Here is a 20,642-nt window from a genome sequence, read left to right as displayed (position 1 = left end):
CCTTCTTCATCCAACATTCATTCACCAATCACCTGAACTCTGCAATAGCCAAGGCCACGGCCAGGATGAGATACATGAGCAATAAACTTCCAATAAAGAATCTTCCTCTTCCAATAGTTCTTCAACTCTTCCGGACCTACATCACTTCAATTTTCCTCTACGGTCTTCACCTTTGGCTCCCAAACTCCGCCCAATCCGCCCTCAAATCCGCCGATCCCACCTTCACCAAGTTTCTCAATCTATACCCGTGCATAACCAAATATGCCTAAAATGCATGGATGCATTTATATGCGAAACAGGGCCTTTGCTATCGGGCTGGCAAGGTTAGTGTCCAACAGTGTTGGGAACCTGACCTTTCCGGAGGTGATGTCCGGACACAATATGTCGTTCCCGGCCAAGGACTTGACAACACCTTATTGCCATGGTATATGGCATTCGATATATTGGCTCCCTGCCAGATACCATCAACGACGGGGACGGACAAGGGAGCTGAATCTGACCCACCCACTCGACTGCAATAACCAAGATTGTCATCATTTACCGTTACCCACTTGTTTATGTACTATCTGTAATTCTCCTCTTCCCTTTTTCATGGACTAAACCAACTCTAGTCATCTTAGCTCTGATTATCTAGCCAACTATTTTATCATTCTGACCACTTCGTTCTTTTATTCTTGTATCTATTTTTGAATATGATGTTTATGCATACAGTTTTATGCATTTTATAATCTGACATGACCAGGAGTCGCAATGAAGGTTATCTATTTATTGATTATTATTGTAGTTTCTTCAATTCTTATTTCCTTTGAATCAACAATATACTTACAAAGAGCGGTAGAATATATAAAAGACATTCCTTTGTTGTATAATATCACCTTGTCATCAAAAATAACACAAATATTTGCAGAGCTAATCATAGATTCTATTGATTGCCCTCGTTTCAGTTAAGTGTTTCCATCAGACGGATGAAAGTTAAATTTGAGCCCCATCATAACCCCATTAACGTTTTGCTCTTATAAAGCGTTTGAACATCTTGCTCAATCCCGTTTTATAAAGCCTGCCAGAGCTGAGCCATTTCATGGCAAAGGGTTGTATTTGGGGTTCCAGTCAGAATGTGGATATAACGTCGACGATTCAAATTTGTACAATGGTTACCAGGAACATTTTGAGTGAGAATTGAATGAACTTTTTGACCCCAACAACTGATGAGACACAACATGCAACAACAGCACCCTTGAGCGATCAATAAATTTACTCTAGATATCTATGGCATGGACTAATTTGCCGGTAAAGTTACATTTTAGAGGATGTACAGGAGTAACAGTAAGACACAGTTGAGAGGACGTGGTGGAGAGGAACAAGCACAGCAAAGTATCGAAGGGAAAATGCCCAAAAAGATTGTCTAATCCAAGAACTTTGGCTTTAAAATTGCCTTATTGTTCCTTTAAAGGTTGGTGGCAAACAAGAGGCAATATGTACCTGATAGTCTTCATTCATTTTAATTTTTAAGTTTATCATTATTTATTATCATTCATACTTGTTTTTTATGAAGTCATTACTGTTTTTCCAAGATTTGGGCTTCTCTGGATACTAAAACCAACAGCCATTTCTCGTTTCTTGACCTATCTATGCTCAGTTCCCTCCTAACCATATTCAGGCTAATCTTGTGCAGGTAATTCATTGGCTCCATGTACCTAGAAGCCACTGCTGCAACTGACACTCCCTCCATCACTTGATGTCCCCCAAAGTGCACCATTGCCAGTTCAATGCAAAAGTGCCTTACCTGAAACAGCACCGCGACCTCTTGTGCAACACAGCACGCTTAGACTAGCCTTTCCATGGGTCAGGAGTACCAAAATGGGCGACTTCTCTCAACAAAAGACGGGAGTGAACTGAATTGAATAGAACGCCGGTTGAACCAGGTTGTTACCTTATTCCTTATTGAATCCCCACATTCACTTTCATTGAAATCTGAAACGTTTTGATGCCATTTAAAAATAACTAGACCTTTTCGTCTATCATGCACATCCATAAACAATATAATTTTTATACTGTTTTGGTCAACTCGAGTACTCCCAGGGGTGCCAAAGAGTGTATGTCTGATTATAATTTAAAATGACGTAAGCAAAAAAAAAACATGGATTAATACATTTGGTGAAACCAATGAGCGATGGATATAGAGGGAGCAAGAAAAATCAGAAAGGCAAACATCATCCAATAGAGCTCGTGTTTCAGATACTCCTTCGCAGATTCAAAGAACACATCAATATCGTTCCAGGGACTCAAACCAATCCGACCGAAAAAGAACAAATTCTGATCATCGTCCGAACCAATGGCTTCCTGAGACGCGGGGCTCTCCTTAGTGTTGCTTCGGCTCCCACATAAGCCGATCACGGCTCGCCGAGAATGCGTAGCCTGGTGGCGAAATACCCAGTTCAATAATTGGATTTCCATCGTTTCAGTTCACGTTTGCCCCAATCTTTCCACAAAGGAATGGGGTTGTAAGCCTTGAAGCAGCTTTGTAAATTTCTGTTGCGGGTTATCCAGCAAAGGTGGAGGGTTAAAGAGGTTGAAAGGTTAAAGAGTACACCAAAATTGTGTGGAAATTCGGCAACATAAACATATCATTTGGCAATAAATAATATACATTCCTTTCGAGTTTATTTTGCAACCCAACGGAAATTGGGACTTGCCGTACCTAAGAGCAGCACATTTCACAACATTGAAGTTACATCTTGTTGGTACAAGCCCATTTTGATTCTCGATCAGGATTACGTTCCAGATCCATTTGGTCCTTACCAGAATGAAACAAAAGGTAGAGCTGGGCCTCCAGCTGTACTTTAGTTTAACTAGGTTTTTTTTTTACTTTTATATTGTGTGCCGCATTCAAAGTTAATCTTTAGACTATTTGTCTATATTAGTGCTATTTGATTTATTTTAAACGCGATTAATTATTTTAGGGAGATGATAGTAGAGCAGTTAACTAACGCTCGATCAAGTTATATTCGGGTTCATGGGTTCAAGCCTAGGCTCCCCCCCTCGCTCTAGTGGATATTCGCCTCGAATGGCGATCCTTAACCCAGAATGGACCCCCAATCACCGATGTGAGATGTCAAATGCATACATATATACAAAAACATATCCAATGACACTGTACATGGTGTTCCTCGCTATAAAAAGAAAGATCATTTCACACAATCTTTTGCTCATTTTGGGTGGTTAAATTTGATGTGCCTTCGTATAACTAGTTTATTTGTTATCATTAGAGACGGGCAAAATATGCAATAAAAAAGTTCGTTTTAGGCCATTAAAATGCATAAAAACTGGTCAAAATAGTACTAAGTTATGCTTTTAAACCCAAAATATGTACTTCATTATGTATTTAAACCCAAAACATGTAATTTAAAATTAAAAAAAGGTTTCTTAGTATGAGGCAGTCAGGGGAAAAATTACGCCAACGCCTGGCAGACTTCGCCTAGCTCTTTTTGACCTTGGCAATAAGCTGATCAATGAGAGGGTACTTGTAGTCTACCATCTCGGCCACCCTATACAAGGATTGAGCCACTGATTTTTCAAGCCATATAACATTGACGTAGCAAACTTTTGGTCAAGACCAACCTTATGGTTCTTGGCCCAAAGTGCCCTCAAAGTATTGGCATAACTCACCTTAGCCGGCTCCCAGCCAAATGACAAATGGCAAATGAGCAAGAGTTGCAATTACTGATTATTGCAGAACATATAAATTTGCTTAAGCGGAAACCCAAAACAAAACACAAAACATGCACTATATACGAATAAACCTGTTTTATGACATAAAATGGATAAGGCATATTTTGGCCGTCTCCAGCTTCCATTAATTTTCATAGTATATGTACAGTGCAAAGTATGTGTATTGAAATAATGTTTTCAAGCTGAGGGTCAAAATAAAGCATTTCAACGTTAGAACATGATGTTCGTCACATTATCAAAAACCCAATCTTCCCAGATGTATCAGTTTCACTGACAAGCAATACTTATTGGAAAACAAAATTCGAAAGAAAATATTTGCACTTGTACGAACAGCTATAATGAATCTAATTTGATGCACATTTTCAGACAACACAAATCAAGCACAGCTTAACGTTGATTTTAATTTGATTTTGAACCAACTATTTGACGTCACATAAACGGAGTGTAAAGTTACTTGTAAGTGAAAAATGACTTGCCACAAGCGAACCAAGCAATCAGTCCTAGTCATAGCCTTCCTCGTAATAATCACCTATGAGATCCACCGAGTCGTGTCAGCGATAACCATGAGACCTGCCACTCCCTCCAGGACAGTTGCCATCAATGAAGTGTCTGGGATCATATTCAGTAAAGTCGATATTCTCCATGGACCCACAGCTTTTGCTCATAAGACGTATGCCACGTTGGCCAAGCTCATTCAAAAGGATTACATAAATCCGCCTTCTGGAGTTCCATTCGATAGATCCACTTTGAGTAAGGACGAGAAAGGTGAAGCCAACCAAGCTCAGATTGTAGATGAACTACTGGGTGGCCTTCGGAATGGATTCTTCATTGAGAGTGGAGCCGCTGATGGCCTTTATCATAGCAACACATTGTTTCTGGAGACTCAACGGAACTGGACTGGTATTTTGATTGAACCCAATCCCAGTCAATTTCAGGTGCTTCAAAAAGCGAAAAGGTGGGTACTGATTTAAAGATTGCACATCTGACTGGAAGCCCATCGTTCTGGGGTTGGAGCTATTGAACATTCTACCGATACATGTTTTGTGTAGTCAATAATTACTCTATTGCTTATTCTGTGTCTCAGTTTTATCTTCTACGACAAAAAAATATTGCCTTTATGAAAAACAAATTTTGCAAAGTTTCCGCATTTAATTCATTTGTAATTCATTCTATAGATTCTTAGCTCTTAACAGCTCAGGCATTGATATTGTATGCTTTGTGCAACTATTAGATTTAATTTGAACGTGTTTCCCATATTGATGTTCTCCCTCCGCCACTTTGGAGCTATGGGACTTGCCGCAAATGGGGTTTGATTGATCTGAAATATTTTAAAAAGTCGGTTAATATTCGACTGTTGTGTTCAAACAACTTCGGTAGAACTGTTGTGAAAATGACCCTTGCAAATATTTCACAAATTTTGGAATGATACTTTGCTTCCATGATTGGGGCCGGAAAGATAATTTTTAGGTTCAATGATGTTTTGAACTATTTTGGCCATTTTTGGGCAAAAAATACTTCTTCATGAATTTTTGCCTTAAAATAACCTAAAACTGAGGATATTCGGGGAAATCGGACGGTTTTGTTGGTCATGTTACATTGAGGGGATGTACAGGGAGGAGAGAAGTTCAGGGTTACCTTGGTAAGATAATGCTTATCCCTTTCAAAGATTGGTTTGACATTAAACTTCAAGCTTACATTCAGAGGAACTGGTGAACCCCAAGGGTAGTGCCATACTGCAAATGATCTAAATTGAACCCTAAAAGTGATTGGTAACCTTTACATTGTTTGCCACAAAAAACGTATTCGACAATGGAGGTCAACACAGTCTTGAGGTCAAAACCATGACTAAGGACCTGCTGATGACTGACAAGAGGCCGAGGGAAGTGGGTGAGACTTTCGGCGTCCGTCCTTGAACCATTCTTGAGTAAAGAACTTCATGCAAGAACGGCGAATCCCTTTACAACGGACGGGCAAAAGTCAAAGGGTTATCAAACTGCTTTCGACTAAAATTGTATCATTCATGGTATAATGTTAGGTTTTTCAATAATCTATTTTAATGGAAATTTGAGGCGCAATATCACTAGGGTGGGAAAAGGATTTTTGGATGGCAGAAAGATTGAATGGCCCTTAATTTATCTCCACCCTGTACAGCAAATTCCTTATGATAGCCTTTAACTATTTTCCCCTTAAAAAAAAGATGAAAACAGTTATATACACACACACCTCGAATTTATTTTTACCATTTTTGATGAATTCCTTTACTTTGATCATCGCTTCCCTAAGAATGCGTGCATATATTAATTCGCAGTGCTAGGTAAGTGAGGGTGAATTTTACTTTTTCCATGATCTATACCATGTATAAAATTGCTTTGGATGCTGACTCATTGATGGCTTTGATTCTAGAAACCACTCATCTGTTTTGTCCTGGACCATGATTTCAGGATGCTTCAAAAATGTGTTTTTCATTGAAGAGTCTTTATAGAATTTTAATTTTTTGTTGAGGTAAAGGCAAGCATTTCTCAGCCCATAAAGCAAGAAGATGGTGAGAAACAATAGTCAAGCATGTTTTGTCTTAAAAACCACCATAACATTTGAAAAAAAAAACAAGTTAAAAACTTTTCCCATCTTTTTATAACTTATTTTTACGCTTTTGGAACTTTATTTGGCTGATTTTCATAACGTAAAAAAAATTTTTGGACCAAAATGACAACTTATTTTTACAACCCCTTTTTTATGATATATTTTGACAATTCATCCCAATTTCATAACCCTTGACTGCGTTTTTATTGAAAAAGAAAGTATTCAGCAGCTATTCAAAGACATTATTGAAGCCTTTATGTTGATAAAAAAGGTGTTCTATATGTTTAGCCCTCAAAAATGAACTATTAGTCAGCTTTTCACTTATGAGTTTCAACCTAGTTTCAGAAGCTTTCTCAAGGAAAACATATTCAATCTGTTTCACAGGAACTGCCACAGTCTACAAGGCTGTCTATCCGTGCACAATTACGCAGAAGAGGTGACATTTTTGAACGCTGGACACGTGGGAGGGATCAAAGGAGTCAACGTCCCAAGAAGCATATCGCAGCAACGCACTTGGAGCAACTATCGAAGAATTTCTTTCGAATCTCGGGTAACAGGCATTCTAACTAGTTCATATTCGTACATACCAATGAGATATTTGTCACTATTAGGGCCCGGAATAATACGTACCTTATTTCAACGTCAAGTAACAATGCTAGAGGTTTGAGTCCGAGATTTTAACTGAACACAGACTAGTAATTCGATTGGCTGATTGGCATTAGCCCTTTTTGATACATATATGAATTATGCCTAAGTGGTTGAAATAGCTTTTGTAGCCCAACGGTCTAAGAGGCAGAGCGAATAAGTCAAAAATCTTCTCTCTCGGTCTCGTGGGTTTAAACCACGGGTTCGGAAGCAATCCACTTGAGCTTTTGTATTGAGCTAGAAGCCAGATAAAAGTTTTTTTTCAGGCATTGTATTAAAGGTATTTATACTCTTTGTCTGATATGGGTGGGGTAAGCGTACTACTTTAAGTGCCCAATTTCATAAACGCATGAAGTGTTTTGGATAGAACAAATACTTATCTGAAAATTTGAGTAATGTCCTGCTACATCTGCAAAATAAAATGCAATTGATTGACATTTCATGATCTATATTGAATTTGCATTTATTTTTTCTTATATCGTGCTTTGCCGTTAGAGGAGAAGTTATGTACGGTACTTTGATGATTTTGAGACCCACAATTAAATATTTTGTTTTTCCATTTAGTATGTTTCCACAAATGTATGGAAAAAGGGAACATACATAGCCATTATGGCATTTTGACTTGCACTTGTGGTTGGCCAATATATTTTATACATTCGCAGGTTCAATGTTTTCCGTTGTACTCAATTCTATTGGCTTTGGGCAATCCTCGAGTCGATCTCCTCAGCCTAGATGTGGAGGGAGCTGAATTGGAGATTCTGCAAACGATTCCATGGGACAAGGTCGATATCGGCGTGATATTGGTGGAAGTTGATCCTTGGAGCAAGCATGCTATCCACAACATTTTGGCATTACATGGTTATGTGTTCATTAGGAGTATTCGTGGCCAAGATCGCCTATTCCAAAAGAGACGTCCAGGAGTTTCTCATCAAAAGTTGTTTACTATGTTTGATGAAGCTTGAAAATGAACCATCTAACATTGCCCGCCATGTGCTTAAATGCCTTTCGGGAAGGCGTTTGACAAACAAAGTAATGAAATAAAACTTTACATACATTACATACTAGACAAAAGCTATTGAAGAGAGCATTGCTCACTCATACGTATTCACGTTCCTTCAAAAATAACGTGCAATTGTTTTTGTTTTTTTTTTGTTTGATTTTTCTCGGGCTTATCTAATCGCTGTACAGGGAATGTAATCCCCAGTACTATTAAAATGAAAGGTTATAATTCGTCTATTTATTACCTTTCAATCTTTGTATGATATTTGGTCTACCAACAAATTTGAGTTGGCAGACCGAGCTAGTCCTTGAATATATGGTTGATCAGGAATGCGAAATTGAGTAAAAATTTGTCCAAGTCTGACTTGAAACATGCAACCGGATCAACAAGGCCTACGTATTCCCTACGAATATCAGAGGGAAGCAAATTAAACAATGAAGGAGCCCGAGAAAGAAGAGATGTGGACTTCATTGTTCGAACTAGCCTGGATTCTCGAAGACTTGAAGGTGCTCTCAAAACGCACATTAAGCCTCTACGGTCACTAGAATTGACCCTAAACCCTGGGTTGGGACAAAGCTCATGGATACTTTTGAAAACGTACAATATCAGATACCTTTCGTACCTTCTCTGAGTACTGTACAATCCCAACCGTTCTAACCTTTCCCAATACGAGAGCTCTCTCATTCCTGTGATGTTCCTAGTGAAACATCTTTGGACTTGCTCGACCTTTTGCAAACCTGCTGAACTCATTGGAGCCCAAATGGGTGAGGCGTATTCAAGATGTGGCTGGACAATCGACTTGTACAGAGTTAGCATCGTGATGCTATCTCTGGACTTAAACGTGCGATATATCCAACCACACATTTGAAAAGCCTTACCCACCTTCAGCTGGATATGCTCATCGAACTTTCCATTATTTTGGAGGACTACACCTAGATCTTTCATAGATGAGACCTGCTCAATATCTTTACCTCCATTATCTACGAGTGGAGTATTTAAAGGAGTTGACCCAAATGTCATTGAGCGGAATTTCATTCCGTTCAGGGCCATATTACTCTCAGTTACCCAAGAGTAGATTCGATTTAAGTCCTTTGCAAGGCTACTGGAATCTTGGCCATTCCTACCAGAAACTAACTTTGTATCGTCAGCATAAGAAGAGAGACTGGCAGTGATACTAAGCTTTTGAAGCGGGGCAACGAATATTATAAACAAGAGGGGCCCTAAGATCGAACCCTGGGGAACACCTGACTTGACATCATGTATGTCACTAAGGGATCCCTCAACCTTAACCAATTGCTTCCTACCAGAAATGAAACTTTTTAACCAATTGAGAACCCTGCCTTGGATCCCAATTTCATGGAGCCTGTTAACTAAAAGCCCATGATCTACCTTGTCAAAGGCCTTGGCAAAGTCGAGATAAACTACATCAACTGATTCATGACTCTCTAGTCCCTCAATAACCCGCTCAATATGTTCAATCAGTTGGGTAACCGTGCTAAAATGTGCTCGGAACCCATGCTGGCTAGGAGGAAGGACTTCATGAATATCAAGAAATTCAACAAGTTTGAACTTCATGATCTTCTCAAACACCTTCGCAATATTCGAAGTGAGAGAAATCGGCCTGTAATTACTGGGGAGCGACTTATCTCCCCCTTTAAAAATTGGAACAACATGAGCTAACTTTAGTGAAGATGGAAACTTGCCCTGATCCAAGATGCAGCGCATCAAGTACGAGAAAACAGGAGCGAGAACCAGTGAGCATCTCATCAGAAACTGAGATGTCACACCATCAGGACCAGGAGAGCTGGAAAGCCTCAAGTCCCTTATGGCCTCTAAAGCATCTTGATCTGTGACTACAAGATCATCTAAACGCTCAGCTTGACTAACCATGTCAATCTCAACAGACTCATCTTCAGAGCAATGAGCTGTTGCTTCCGAACTCAGTGGGGTTGAAAACACACTAGAGAACTGATCTCCAAGCATGTTAGCCATAGTCTCTACATTGCTAATGGCTGCCCCATCAACCTCAAAAGGCCCAACAGAGTGTTTCATTTTTCTCTTAGAGTTCGCATAAGAGAAAAATGCCTTCGGATTCGACCTGACCTCCTGAACCACCTTACTCTCAGTTTGTAACTGGTCATATTCGATGGAGGCCTTAATCTTACCCTGAACTACGTCCAACTTTTTTTGGAGACCAGCCACAATTACTGGATTCGAAGTGCGCTTCATCCTTTTCGCTAATTTGCAACTCTTTTTAGACAAAGTCTTCCTAAATTTTGGCAGTTTCAGAATTGAAACCAGGTCTAGTTCTTCTAACACTTTGGGGCCAGTGCTCGTCTTAGAACTTGAATTAGAAAGACCGACCTTTTTAGGCGGGTTTACTCTTGAGTAAAGCCTGAAGAAACTTCTTGACATGCTCGACCTGATATTTGCCTTACGTCGCGCAAAGTTTTGAGAAAAGAACGTGACTGACCTGACGTATGGACTCTTTCAAATCGATTTTCAATAACTTGTGACAAAAAATATTCTCTCGTAATACAGGATAAAGTCTCCAACAGCGGCATTTCGTCTTCTTAGTTTTCAGATAGTTTGTACCCACGGAAAGTGGTTTTCAGAAACGACAGTCACACGTGGGATTGAAATCAGATACCGATATTTGGTCATTATTAAAAAAAACCTCCAAGGTATTTGACCTTGAAATCGTTTTCACAAGAGTCATTATTTCTATGAATGACGATGAAAGCTACCAAGGATAAGTGAAAACGCCAACAGATGAAGGAAAACTAGACAAATCCGGAATTCAAAAAATTATATTCACATAATTACCGAGAACACGAAAATGATATAATTCAGCATAAAGGCCATATGGAGGGCAATGATTTCACCTTCGCTTTCGGAACAAAGGCCTTGAACTCATTCAGCAGGAATTCGGGGTTCTTCTTACTCACTTTAGCCAACGAAGCACGACAAGCAACCTTTTCGTCTGCCAAAGCCTGAAGGAACTTCTTGACATGCTCGCCCTGATATGAGGCGCTTCTGGTGAAGGTCAGTGGTCGCACCAATAGAGCTTCTTTCAACGAATCCAATTTATCAGTGACCAATCCCTCCAAAAGGAACCGCGCGAAATATTTCACAGCACCGCCATCTGGCGTGTCCGGATATGGAAGCGTAAGAGTGGGTAAAGGCCAAGCTTGAGGGCCAAAAGTCCCATTGATTTTACACATGACTCGCCCACTTTCGATATCGTACCAGGGCTCAGGTTCCTGGCAAGGCGGCAGGAAGTTGCAGAGAGTCTTGGCGAACACTGGCAACCACTCTGGCTCAATGGCCGTCATACCGCGAATATGCATCCGATCCGTCTCAAAGACTTCTTGATAGACGATCCATTCGGGGGGTTTGACGGTCTTCTTCTTCAAGAAGAAGATGGATCGTCCATGCATAAAAACCGGATCAGCCAGATTGCCACATTGGTAGGCGTTTTCGAGCTTGGCACGTTCTTTGGGATCGGTGATGTTGGGTGGAACCTCGAGCCGTCGCCCAACTTGATTGACCATGCCGGCTAAAACGATTTGGCGCAACAGATTCGATTCATTGTCGTCGGGGAGGCTCATCTTGGGGTCCAAGGCTAAGTTTATGTGGGGAAGCACAAGGTTGACTTCGTTGGTGAGCTGTCGACGAAGTTTGCGGATCTCAATCATGGCCTTATGCCTTAATGCGTATCGATTGCAAAAATCGAGCATGTTGCCACGACTCCCTGCTTCGTATTCAGCGGCGTGAATCGCTTTCAAAAGAATCATGGGATCCCCCAGTAAAAGATGATTACCCTTTCCAGCCCAAATCTTCCGAATTTTGCGGACTTCGTCTTGATTGAAAGAGTCCTCGTGATTGCCCACTGGTGTTTCCAAAAGGACTTCTTGGACTGTCAAGGCCGAGACAAGGGAGATGGTGTAAGGCATAAGGTTCTGCTGCTCACTTAGAGCCAACATCTTGGCAAAACACGGGGCCACGGGAAAAGCCGACATGGATTTGCCCAGAGGTGTGATTTGATGAATCTTACTGGCCTTATCGAATCGCAAGGCTCCCAAGGACAGTAGCCTACGCTCAGCCACTTTCAATTGACTCATTTCGGGAGGAGTGGGAAAAGGAAAATTGATCACATTCATGATGCCCATGGCCTTCATCTGGAGCACAAGATCGTCTACTGGCCTTTTCAAGATCTCAGGTTGAGCGTGGAGGGGGAAATCGTTCTTGAACACTTCACTGGAGAACAACCGATAGCAATGGCCGGGGGCAACTCGACCAGCCCGACCGGCGCGCTGATTAGCCGCAGCCTTGGATCCCCAAGTCACTTGGTAGGTGGTCACGCCGGTCAGCTTGTCGTAGAACTTGGTCTTGACCTTTCCACAATCCACGACATACTTGATACCAGGAATGGTTAGGGAAGTTTCCGCGATATTGGTGGACACGACACATAGCCGATGACCTTCTGGCACTGGTTCAAAGATTCGGGCTTGCTTGTCGGAATTCAGCAAGGAGTATAAGGGCAAGCACCAGAGGGGTTGCCCGCCTGTAGTCACGCCCAAGGACTCCGGATCGGCCTCCAAGACGTCTTCTTCTTCTGGCTGATCATCCCTCATTGCATCAGCTTCCGTGTCATCGAGAGGAATGGCTCGATATTGATTCAAGTCAACTCGGGGCAAAACACCCTTTGCCATTGGGCCAGACCTCGTCGGAACTTTGGATTGTTGGCCTTTCTTTCGCTTGAGCGTCGCTTTTCTTAGGGTTTTCTCAATCGTCTCGTCTTCTTCATCCAGTCCATTAAAGTCGTCCAGCTGGTCTTTTTCAAGATTTTTGGATGGATACAAGTCCCGGAGTTTCCGGACCAATTGATTGACCTCTTGCTGACCAGTCACGAAGATCAGGATACCACCTTCGGGCAATTCTCGATGAATTTTACACGCCTTTTTCAAGGCAGCCGACACATAGTCATCGGGGGTGGTTCTCTGGAAATGACACGTGGTCTCGAATTGTCGACTCTCAACCTTGATCACGGGTGGCACTGTTTTAAACAACTTGGAGTTCTCCGTGAAATCCTCGACCCGAAGCGTGGCCGACATGACAATCAGCTTCAAGGGACCATTTTCAGTGTCCTTGGCTCGAAGAGGAACGATTCGGGATAAGTTCCCAATCAAAATATCGGTAAACACCGACCGCTCATGGGCTTCGTCGATGATGATAACCGAATACTTGCGCAATCGGAAGTCCTTGGCCATTTCGCGCAAGAGCACACCGTCAGTCATGAATTTGATCCGGGTTTGTTCGGAAGTGTTCCCTTCAAATCGGATCTGATACGAGACCAGATCGGGCAAGTTCATCTCGAATCCAACTCGTTGAGACATGGACATGGCGGCCACTCGACGAGGCTCGGTTACGCCGATCAGTTTGCCACTCTTGGTATACCCGGCCTCGTACAAGAATTGAGGGACTTGCGTGGTTTTACCTGAACCCGTTTCACCGGCCAAAACCACCACAGGATGGTCATGAATAGCTTCCATGATGATCTGTTCTTCGGCTAGGATGGGTAATTTTTCACGATTAGTTTGAACTTCGGGATGGCGATGGACACTGATGAAAGTACTGGGATTGGGCACGCCCCGATTGATGGGCAAGGTCCGTGGGATTTTCCCGGATTTCGGGGGTGGGACCACAACAGGTCGGGCGTCGGCGGCCTCTTGAGGCGGGGCTGGGGGGGAAGACTCGATGGGCGTGACTGCCGGAGGTTCGTCTTCGGAGTCGTCTTCCGAGCTGGAGGCCTCGGACGAGGATGGCTCTTCCAAGCCCAGGACATCTGGAGCTCTGGATTCGGGTGCGGGCGGTTTGGGCCAAAGTTTCTTGAGTTTCGCCCGTTTGAGGGGCTGATTTGGGGTGAGGCGGGCCAATGACGAGGATTCGGATTGGGTGGGGAAAAGCTCGGGATGTTGCTCTCGGTATTGATCTTCGGCGAATTGACGTTTGAGGCCTTTGGTCTGGATCATGGAGATGGACGTCATTTGGTCCAGGGCTTGGGGATCGCATTGGACTTGGCCTATAAAGATCAAGTTGAATGAAGACCCATGGAAGGAAGAGCGGCCTTTGATGACAAAACAAATATGAGGACTAACTGTGTGGTTCGTGCCACTGGAACGGGCTCAAAATACCTCTAGGAGAGTTCAATGCATGGCCTAGTCAAGTATTGATATTTTCTTCGGGATTTCCTAATCGAACTGTTACCACAAACCAGTGTATGGACTCGTATGTGCTGATCAAACTTGGCAGGGCCAGAAAACCCGGCCCCATGGCCACGCACCCACAATGCCATAGTACGGTCATCAATGCTAATGGGACCTATGAGCCATTCCAATGGGATCGTCATGTAGGAAAACCCATCATGAGGATCAAAGGAGTAGCCTGCAGAATTCATGTTGGAAAGGCATGGCAAGTTCATGAATACTTCATGTATTCTTGGGGCAATGCTAATGGGATGGCTTTTGGCTGGTGTGGCCTTACCCAGATCCTGAATGAGTTGGGCCCACTGGGCCTTCTTGTGCTTCTGTTGGACCACCTTCTCCAAGTGTTTCCGACGCTTTTTGCTCAACAATTTGGTGCTGGGCAGATGGAGGCTCTTTTCCCGCTTGAAGCAGCGCTTTTGCGCGGGCAGAATCCACGCATTGGCCTCATCGTGCCCGCGTTTCAAATCCACCTGCCCGGGATCGGGCTCATTCGCGCCCTTATCCCAGGGGGGCACGTAGCTCTTTTCCAGGGCCTGAATTTGCTTCTCGTCGGTGTAATGGCCCGCCACGGGTTGACGGGCCCGCCAATTGAAGCCTTTTTTACTTCGACCCATGGGTCCAGACGGGTTCTTGGAACTATAAGCTAATGCGTCAATGCATCCCTCAGTCACTTCTTACTGACTGACACACGTGTGTTGGTTTGTTGTGAAACGCTCTTTCAGCGCTCTTTCAGCACCACCATGCTTGGTAGAGGTTGCGAGGTTAAATCAGAAGGTCAGAGCCGCGATTTTCTTTCTGGCAGAAGTAGCCTCATTTTTTAAGTTGAACTTGAAATAATGCCATGGCACGTTTTCATTTCAGCCGTCACTGGGGGTCAAGAAGTTCCATTCGCAGTCAAGATACTGAGGACCACCAGGGTACAAATCAAAATCATTGACAGTATGTCCAATTTCTGAGTAGAAGCCCCTACAGAATACAAAAGATCCCCATTTGGAAGAACGAAATGTTGAAGGGGTTATGTTATGATGGGGCTCAAGTTGCAATTTTTATCCTTGTGGTGGAACCACTTGAATGAAACGGAACAACCCAGCTTCTGTTCAGGCTGACCTACAGTGGTGTCAGAATTACCTCGATTACATTCTCGCCCACATTCAAGTTCAATGGTAAGTCAATTCTTCCGAAATTAACCAACCAACTCATGACCATTTAGCGCAAAAATCGTGAAAACACGTCAACATGTGCCTGATTTTGAAAGGAGAAGTTCATTGCTCAAACAAAACAATGTTCCAAGACTTGAGATAGAGACATTTGAAAAAATGGCAATGGTAAATTGACGAAATACATAAACAGGTGGTTGGTAATATGTCTGCCATCTACTTCATACCTTTGTTTACCTTGTTTCAAAGACATTTGAAATAAAATCTGTTAGTAACATTTCACATTCTTCCCTAAAATTGACCATATTACTTGAAAATGTCATGAATTTTCACAAATATTTGTACCTTTTTGGCTGAAATTGCAAATGCATTGCAGAAAAATGTCAAATGTACAATTTCCAGCATGCCACTCTTGGCCAGCCCTAGTCATTCCTAAACCTCGAAAAAGAGGGTGCCGTTTTGGCCAAAATGATGAGTTTAAGTTGGGCAAACATGCATCAACAACTAGCAAAAATTAGCAAAAAGGATAGGAAAATGTGAAAAAGAGATGAAAATAAAATGCTATAATGCCTAAAAGGTCGTTTTTAAGCTCCTTTGCTGCGCTTTTTTGTGACAAAAATGCAATTGCATTTACTTACTTGTTCATTGATTTTCTTCATCTTATTGAGAAATTGATATTTCTTTAATGCAATTTTTGACATTAAGACACTACGAAAACAAAGGAAAAAAAGGCCTAAAAAGCCTTTGGAAATTTGCCCCAATGTTTTGGGGTTAGAACTTGCTAGCAAACATGCAAGACTTCGAAAGAAATGCTACGGAGATCCAGGGTCCCCTCCAAATTCAATTTAATGCCCTTGGTCTGTTTTTCTTATTTTTGGCTTTTAACCCAATTTCTCACGCCAAATTTGTAAACTCAAGTAATGAGAACAATGCCGGGCATTCACATTCGTGCCTTTTACCCAGGAACGACTTCTGCATGTTGAATGGCATATTCCACGTAACTTCTTTGACTATTAGAATGTAAAGTCATAGCAAATACATCCGTCACTAATGTCCCCTTAAAGCCCATCACGGGTCAAGATTCCTCTTTCTCAAAGGTCGTTTAATCATCGAGAAATCACTATGTCAAAACCAGCGGATCCCATTCTTATGCAGTATATTTCAAATCTGCGATACACATGATAGTAACATTCCAACAGCGGTAAGTGTCAACATTGTTCCCGATCCTAAGCCACCGGGATCGAATCCGGAGCCACCAGGTTGGTCCACAGGATCGGAGCCTTGTCCAAGATGGGCTCACAATTGGCCTTCAAGTGAGCGAAAGTACGTTTGAACTCGAGGCCACAGCCGCGAATCAAACGGAAATCCACCAGGATCTTTCCATCGATCTGAATAAACGTGCACTTGTATACCAAAGGTGAGCCTCGCACATCCTTGGACTCGATCACAAACTACGAGAATCAAACGCAAAATGAGGGAAATGAAAACGAATATGTTCAGAGACGGCATCTCCAATCACTTACTATGCCTCGGGCCTTTCTGACGATAGCAATGCCCATCTTGGCCATCAATGACTTGAGATACTGCTCGGTGCGTTCGTAGCCCGTATCTACCCAGAATCGGGTCATGCGTTTGACCAGACGTTGGTAATGGTTGATATGATCCCCTCCACTTTGACTGGAGTTGCTCATTTGAGTGCCAGAATATCCCATGGATAGCTAGAAACAACAAGAGGCCCAACTAAGTTGCGATGGACGTGGTTGCCAGAGGCTCATTAATAACACTTACCCTGGCCGGCTGCGAGAGTGCGCCATATTCAATGAGAATACTCTTGGTTTGGTTTTCCTTGTCCCGACTATTGGTCTTGTTTGAGTCCTCTCGGGTGATCTTTAATGGAGGTTCGCCGCCATTGGGCGTGGCCAATCGCTTTTGGGAGAAGACCAAATTGGCTGGCTGGGACATGCCCAACACTTCGTCGGGGTTCACGTTTCTCAGATGATGCGGTCGCACCAGGACCGGCTCAATCATGTTTCCATCTGAAAAGATCCGAGGTGAAGCAAAACTTGGCACTGAAGGTTGGGAACACTTTGGAACAAGCAATCAGCAATAAAAGCAAATGGTAAGCCACATGAAATCAATGAAAATCGAACTGAAGATAACGTGGTTGGCTATCAACTTTGGTGTTATAGCCGCGTGAGAGGCCAGAACTCGACCCCATGGAAATGAGTCTAACGCCAAGGGTCTCGTCCGACCTTGAAGGCCGTCATACAGCTAAACCACCAAAGATGAGAACTGAACCAAACAAAAGCAACAACGGCAAATGAGGATGAGGAACGGGCAGCTGAACTCTGCTTTGGTAAAATCTAGCTTTATGAGACAGAGCATGTGAAAGTCATACAGCTTGACCACCAAAGAAGAGGCAGACGCAAACAAAATGGAACCGAAACCGAATGGAACTCCATGAAAGAATGAGTAAAAAAGCATGATCATTATCAATCCTTGTGAGCAATCCTCTGGGTCTTCTGTCGGTCTGTCGAGTCCCCGGACAAGGCCAGATACCACTTAGACCCTGAGCACAGAGATGGCAACCCCAGAGTCACAATAGTACCTGACCCCGATCGCAGAGGGTTGTTGGGATTGGATTGACGAACAAAATGGAGCACGCAAAAAACAAAAACAAAAAAAACTATGGAATATTATCGTGTCATCTGGGTGGTCCTTACCGTCATCCGTGAATCTGGTCTTGCACCAGAGATGGTTCTTGATCTTCTGAATGGAATATCGTTGGGATGGGCTGTGGGCGAGCATCTTGCGGAGCAAGGACAACGGGAGGTTTCCCAGTCTTTGGTATGGAGATCGTGTGTACTCATGATTTTTCCACTGAACATAACTGGTCTCGTGAGGCAAAGCTTGCGACCAAGGCAACTCTGAAAAATGAATCAAAGTCGTCGTTGAAAGAGGCAATCCAGGAGGAGGTCAAGCACTCAAGACACTCGTTATCTATAATAACTGTTTGAGAAGAGCAAACAATCATCATCAAGAGGAATCAGACGAGGTCAGCTAGCAAAATCAATCTCGTAAATAGTTCAATAAATGTTTGTTTGCTTGCTTCCGAGGTGAATGTGATTAGAAAAAGGTGAAAGTGGGATCCTACTTTGGTTCGTCTTCTTGGAGGATGAAACGAGGTCAAGTCGAAAACGGTCGAGAGAACAAGACGAAGAAGTGCAGAGGCTTTGGAGGCCGTTGCAGAACTGATCTTTGGAGGGGATATTCCTCACAACGAGAACTTTTTGTTCTCATAAACACCGACCGCCGACTTTCCATACAGGGGGAGTGGAAGAAGTGGACGCACAACCATCCCCATCTACCAAACACAACCAACCCACCAACCAACCAACCAGTCGTCGCCATCGTCTTCCTTTGGTCCAAAATGGAACACCAAGTCGAACTAGAACAGTCGAGGAAGGAGAAATGGGAGGAGAGAAACAGAAAGAGAGAAAGAGAGAGAGAGCGAGAGGGGAAAGTGGAACACACACACTTTTATATCGACGTCGTCGTTCACAACTAGGCGTAGCACAGAAGGATTGGAAGTGCCGGCAAAAGTTTGTAAGCATATCCAACTTTAGTGGAGAGAACTCGTGGGCCACAACACGGATCCATTTTTTTCCGCCCGTTACGCCCTACCATCGAATTTGGCACTTGCCATTCAAGTAGTCGACAGGCAACATATTAGAAACATTTGACAACTTTTTTACCCCTCACCATTCATCCATCCCATCCATCCCTTCGAGCATATCTTCATTCAAGCGAGGAAAATCTGGATTCATGTTTCCTTGCCAAGAGAAAGTGGGTCTCTTCCGTGCCTTCTTCGTTTCCTCTTGGGTCAATTGTGTCAAAGCTAGAGACCCTACAGCTCCTCCTGTCGCTCTCGTTCTTATCCAACAAAGCTACTACTACTCCGTCTCCCTTCCTTTACTTCTCCAACTACTTTCCCCTCTGTTTTGTGAGTGTGGGTGTGCGATTCCCGAGTTCTTTCCACTTTGGTGGCCGCTCCATCCTCGAGCCTTTTTTGGAACAGGGTCTTACAGTTCCTCCGAGCTTGGAAAACAGACGAAGATGGTTCTGCCAACCAGCCGACCAACCAACCAACCGGCTTTTGGGACAAATCGGGTGTTTCAAAGAGACTTTTCCAGAGGTTAAGTAACGAGCAAGCTTGAGAGCATAAGTTGAACGAGTGCTGTTGTTGAGCTATTTGTTCATGATGCGAGGTCCGACGATCCGAAATGAATTCAAAATGTGATCCACCCTGTTGGAACCACATATCTCTGGTTCCACCTCCCACCCATGCTTGAGGGAATGTAAGATGGGCAGCTAACGACAAAAGTTCCTCTTTCCATCCCAATAGACTATTCTGGGGTGTGTTATACATGGATCACTTCGAAAGCCCATCTTTCCGAGTCCTCTAAAATCACACTTCGACACACTCAATCCGTTCCGAAAGACAAAGAAAAGAATTGATTCTGGCAACTTTGAGCCGACCCCGATGGAATCTGTCGCAAAGAAACGAAGCTATTGACCTCGTTATTCCCACAAAAAAAACTCGCACAATGAAGGGACCTGCTCCGGTTTTGACAATATTTAAATGGTGTACTGACTGCAGTTAAATGGCATGTTCAACTCGAGCAACGGGAACTATGCATTCGCCCCCACCGCTAGGAAAACAACACCACTAGGAAAGTCATGTTTCGAGAAAGCCGACTCAATCGAGTTTCTTTGGCTCCTTTGTCTTTCGTTACACATTTCCGCACAACAAAAGGACAAGAAGGCATTTCCAGAATGAGTTCATGCTACTTGGATAGAGAACGAGAAAGTAAAGCACTTGGCGATACTGCGGGGACAGAAAGAAACAGTGCCTAATGTGGAACTTGGCTTCCATTTTTTTATGATGGAGTAAGAGGCATCGAGGAAATGTGCTCTTGACAGGATTAAGGCTACAACCATCACCCCCAGACCCCCTTCTCTCAAGCAGGTTGCTCTTTCGAACCCTGGTTCAGTAGCCTTCCGTCGATTGAGATTGGAGAGCCATCGAAGGTTGGAAAATTCCAATTCTCATTTGCCAGGGTTTGACCCACATTTCCAGCTCCCAAAGGCTCGTCATCCACTTTGATAAGTAGAGGAGGCTCTTGGGCCTCAGAAGAAAGCCCCGATCGAAGTAGTGCATTGCAGGGCTCCTAAGAGGAGCGAGGTTCCCAAAACCCTCGC

At 43.2% G+C, this 20,642-nt stretch overlaps 3 protein-coding genes across 4 annotated transcripts in view; 1 reads left to right on the top strand and 2 right to left on the bottom strand.

Annotated features, from left to right (window-relative positions):
• The first annotated feature begins 4,094 nt into the window (after positions 1–4,094).
• LOC131883403 (uncharacterized) lies at positions 4,095–7,917 on the top strand. The gene is made up of 3 exons (XM_059230869.1): positions 4,095–4,684; positions 6,694–6,859; positions 7,617–7,917. Exons 1-3 carry the CDS (start codon positions 4,197–4,199, stop codon positions 7,914–7,916), a joined length of 954 nt encoding a protein of 317 aa, XP_059086852.1. The 5' UTR covers positions 4,095–4,196; the 3' UTR covers position 7,917.
• Positions 7,918–10,746: 2,829 nt separating this feature from the next.
• On the bottom strand, positions 10,747–14,940 carry LOC131883402 (probable ATP-dependent RNA helicase kurz). Its single transcript, XM_059230868.1, has 2 exons — positions 14,501–14,940; positions 10,747–14,039 (listed from the first exon to the last, which is right to left on the bottom strand). Exons 1-2 carry the CDS (start codon positions 14,835–14,837, stop codon positions 10,804–10,806), a joined length of 3,573 nt encoding a protein of 1,190 aa, XP_059086851.1. The 5' UTR covers positions 14,838–14,940; the 3' UTR covers positions 10,747–10,803.
• Positions 14,941–16,519: 1,579 nt separating this feature from the next.
• Positions 16,520–20,642, bottom strand: part of LOC131884332 (serine/threonine-protein kinase Chk1-like) — a 34,993-nt gene continuing 30,870 nt past the window's right edge. For both annotated transcript variants that reach the window (XM_059232075.1, XM_059232074.1), the window contains exons 5-8: positions 18,104–18,307; positions 17,169–17,416; positions 16,904–17,098; positions 16,520–16,831 (exon numbers count right to left, since the gene is read on the bottom strand). In XM_059232075.1, the coding sequence (XP_059088058.1) occupies positions 16,607–16,831; positions 16,904–17,098; positions 17,169–17,416; positions 18,104–18,307 (872 nt within the window). In that variant the 3' untranslated portion in view covers positions 16,520–16,606. The remainder of the gene's footprint in view (positions 16,832–16,903; positions 17,099–17,168; positions 17,417–18,103; positions 18,308–20,642) is intronic.

The sequence above is a fragment of the Tigriopus californicus genome, chromosome 7, assembly GCF_007210705.1.
Source record: "Tigriopus californicus strain San Diego chromosome 7, Tcal_SD_v2.1, whole genome shotgun sequence".
NCBI classification, from domain to species: domain Eukaryota; kingdom Metazoa; phylum Arthropoda; class Copepoda; order Harpacticoida; family Harpacticidae; genus Tigriopus; species Tigriopus californicus.
The sequence above is the reverse complement of the archived record's forward strand: the minus strand, read 5'-3'. Positions and strand labels throughout refer to the sequence as shown.

Excerpts from the sequence above, each read along its gene's own strand:
- LOC131883402 (XM_059230868.1), bottom strand. The coding sequence starts at position 14,837 with ATGGGTCGAAGTAAAAAAGGCTTCAATTGGCGGGCCCGTCAACCCGTG. Across the intron at positions 14,040-14,500 it reads CCAACTCATTCAGGATCTGG|GCCAAGTCCAATGCGATCCC; the intron begins GTAAGGCCACAC and ends TGATCTTTATAG.
- LOC131883403 (XM_059230869.1), top strand. The coding sequence starts at position 4,197 with ATGACTTGCCACAAGCGAACCAAGCAATCAGTCCTAGTCATAGCCTTC. Across the intron at positions 4,685-6,693 it reads GTGCTTCAAAAAGCGAAAAG|GAACTGCCACAGTCTACAAG; the intron begins GTGGGTACTGAT and ends TCTGTTTCACAG. Across the intron at positions 6,860-7,616 it reads GAATTTCTTTCGAATCTCGG|GTTCAATGTTTTCCGTTGTA; the intron begins GTAACAGGCATT and ends ATACATTCGCAG.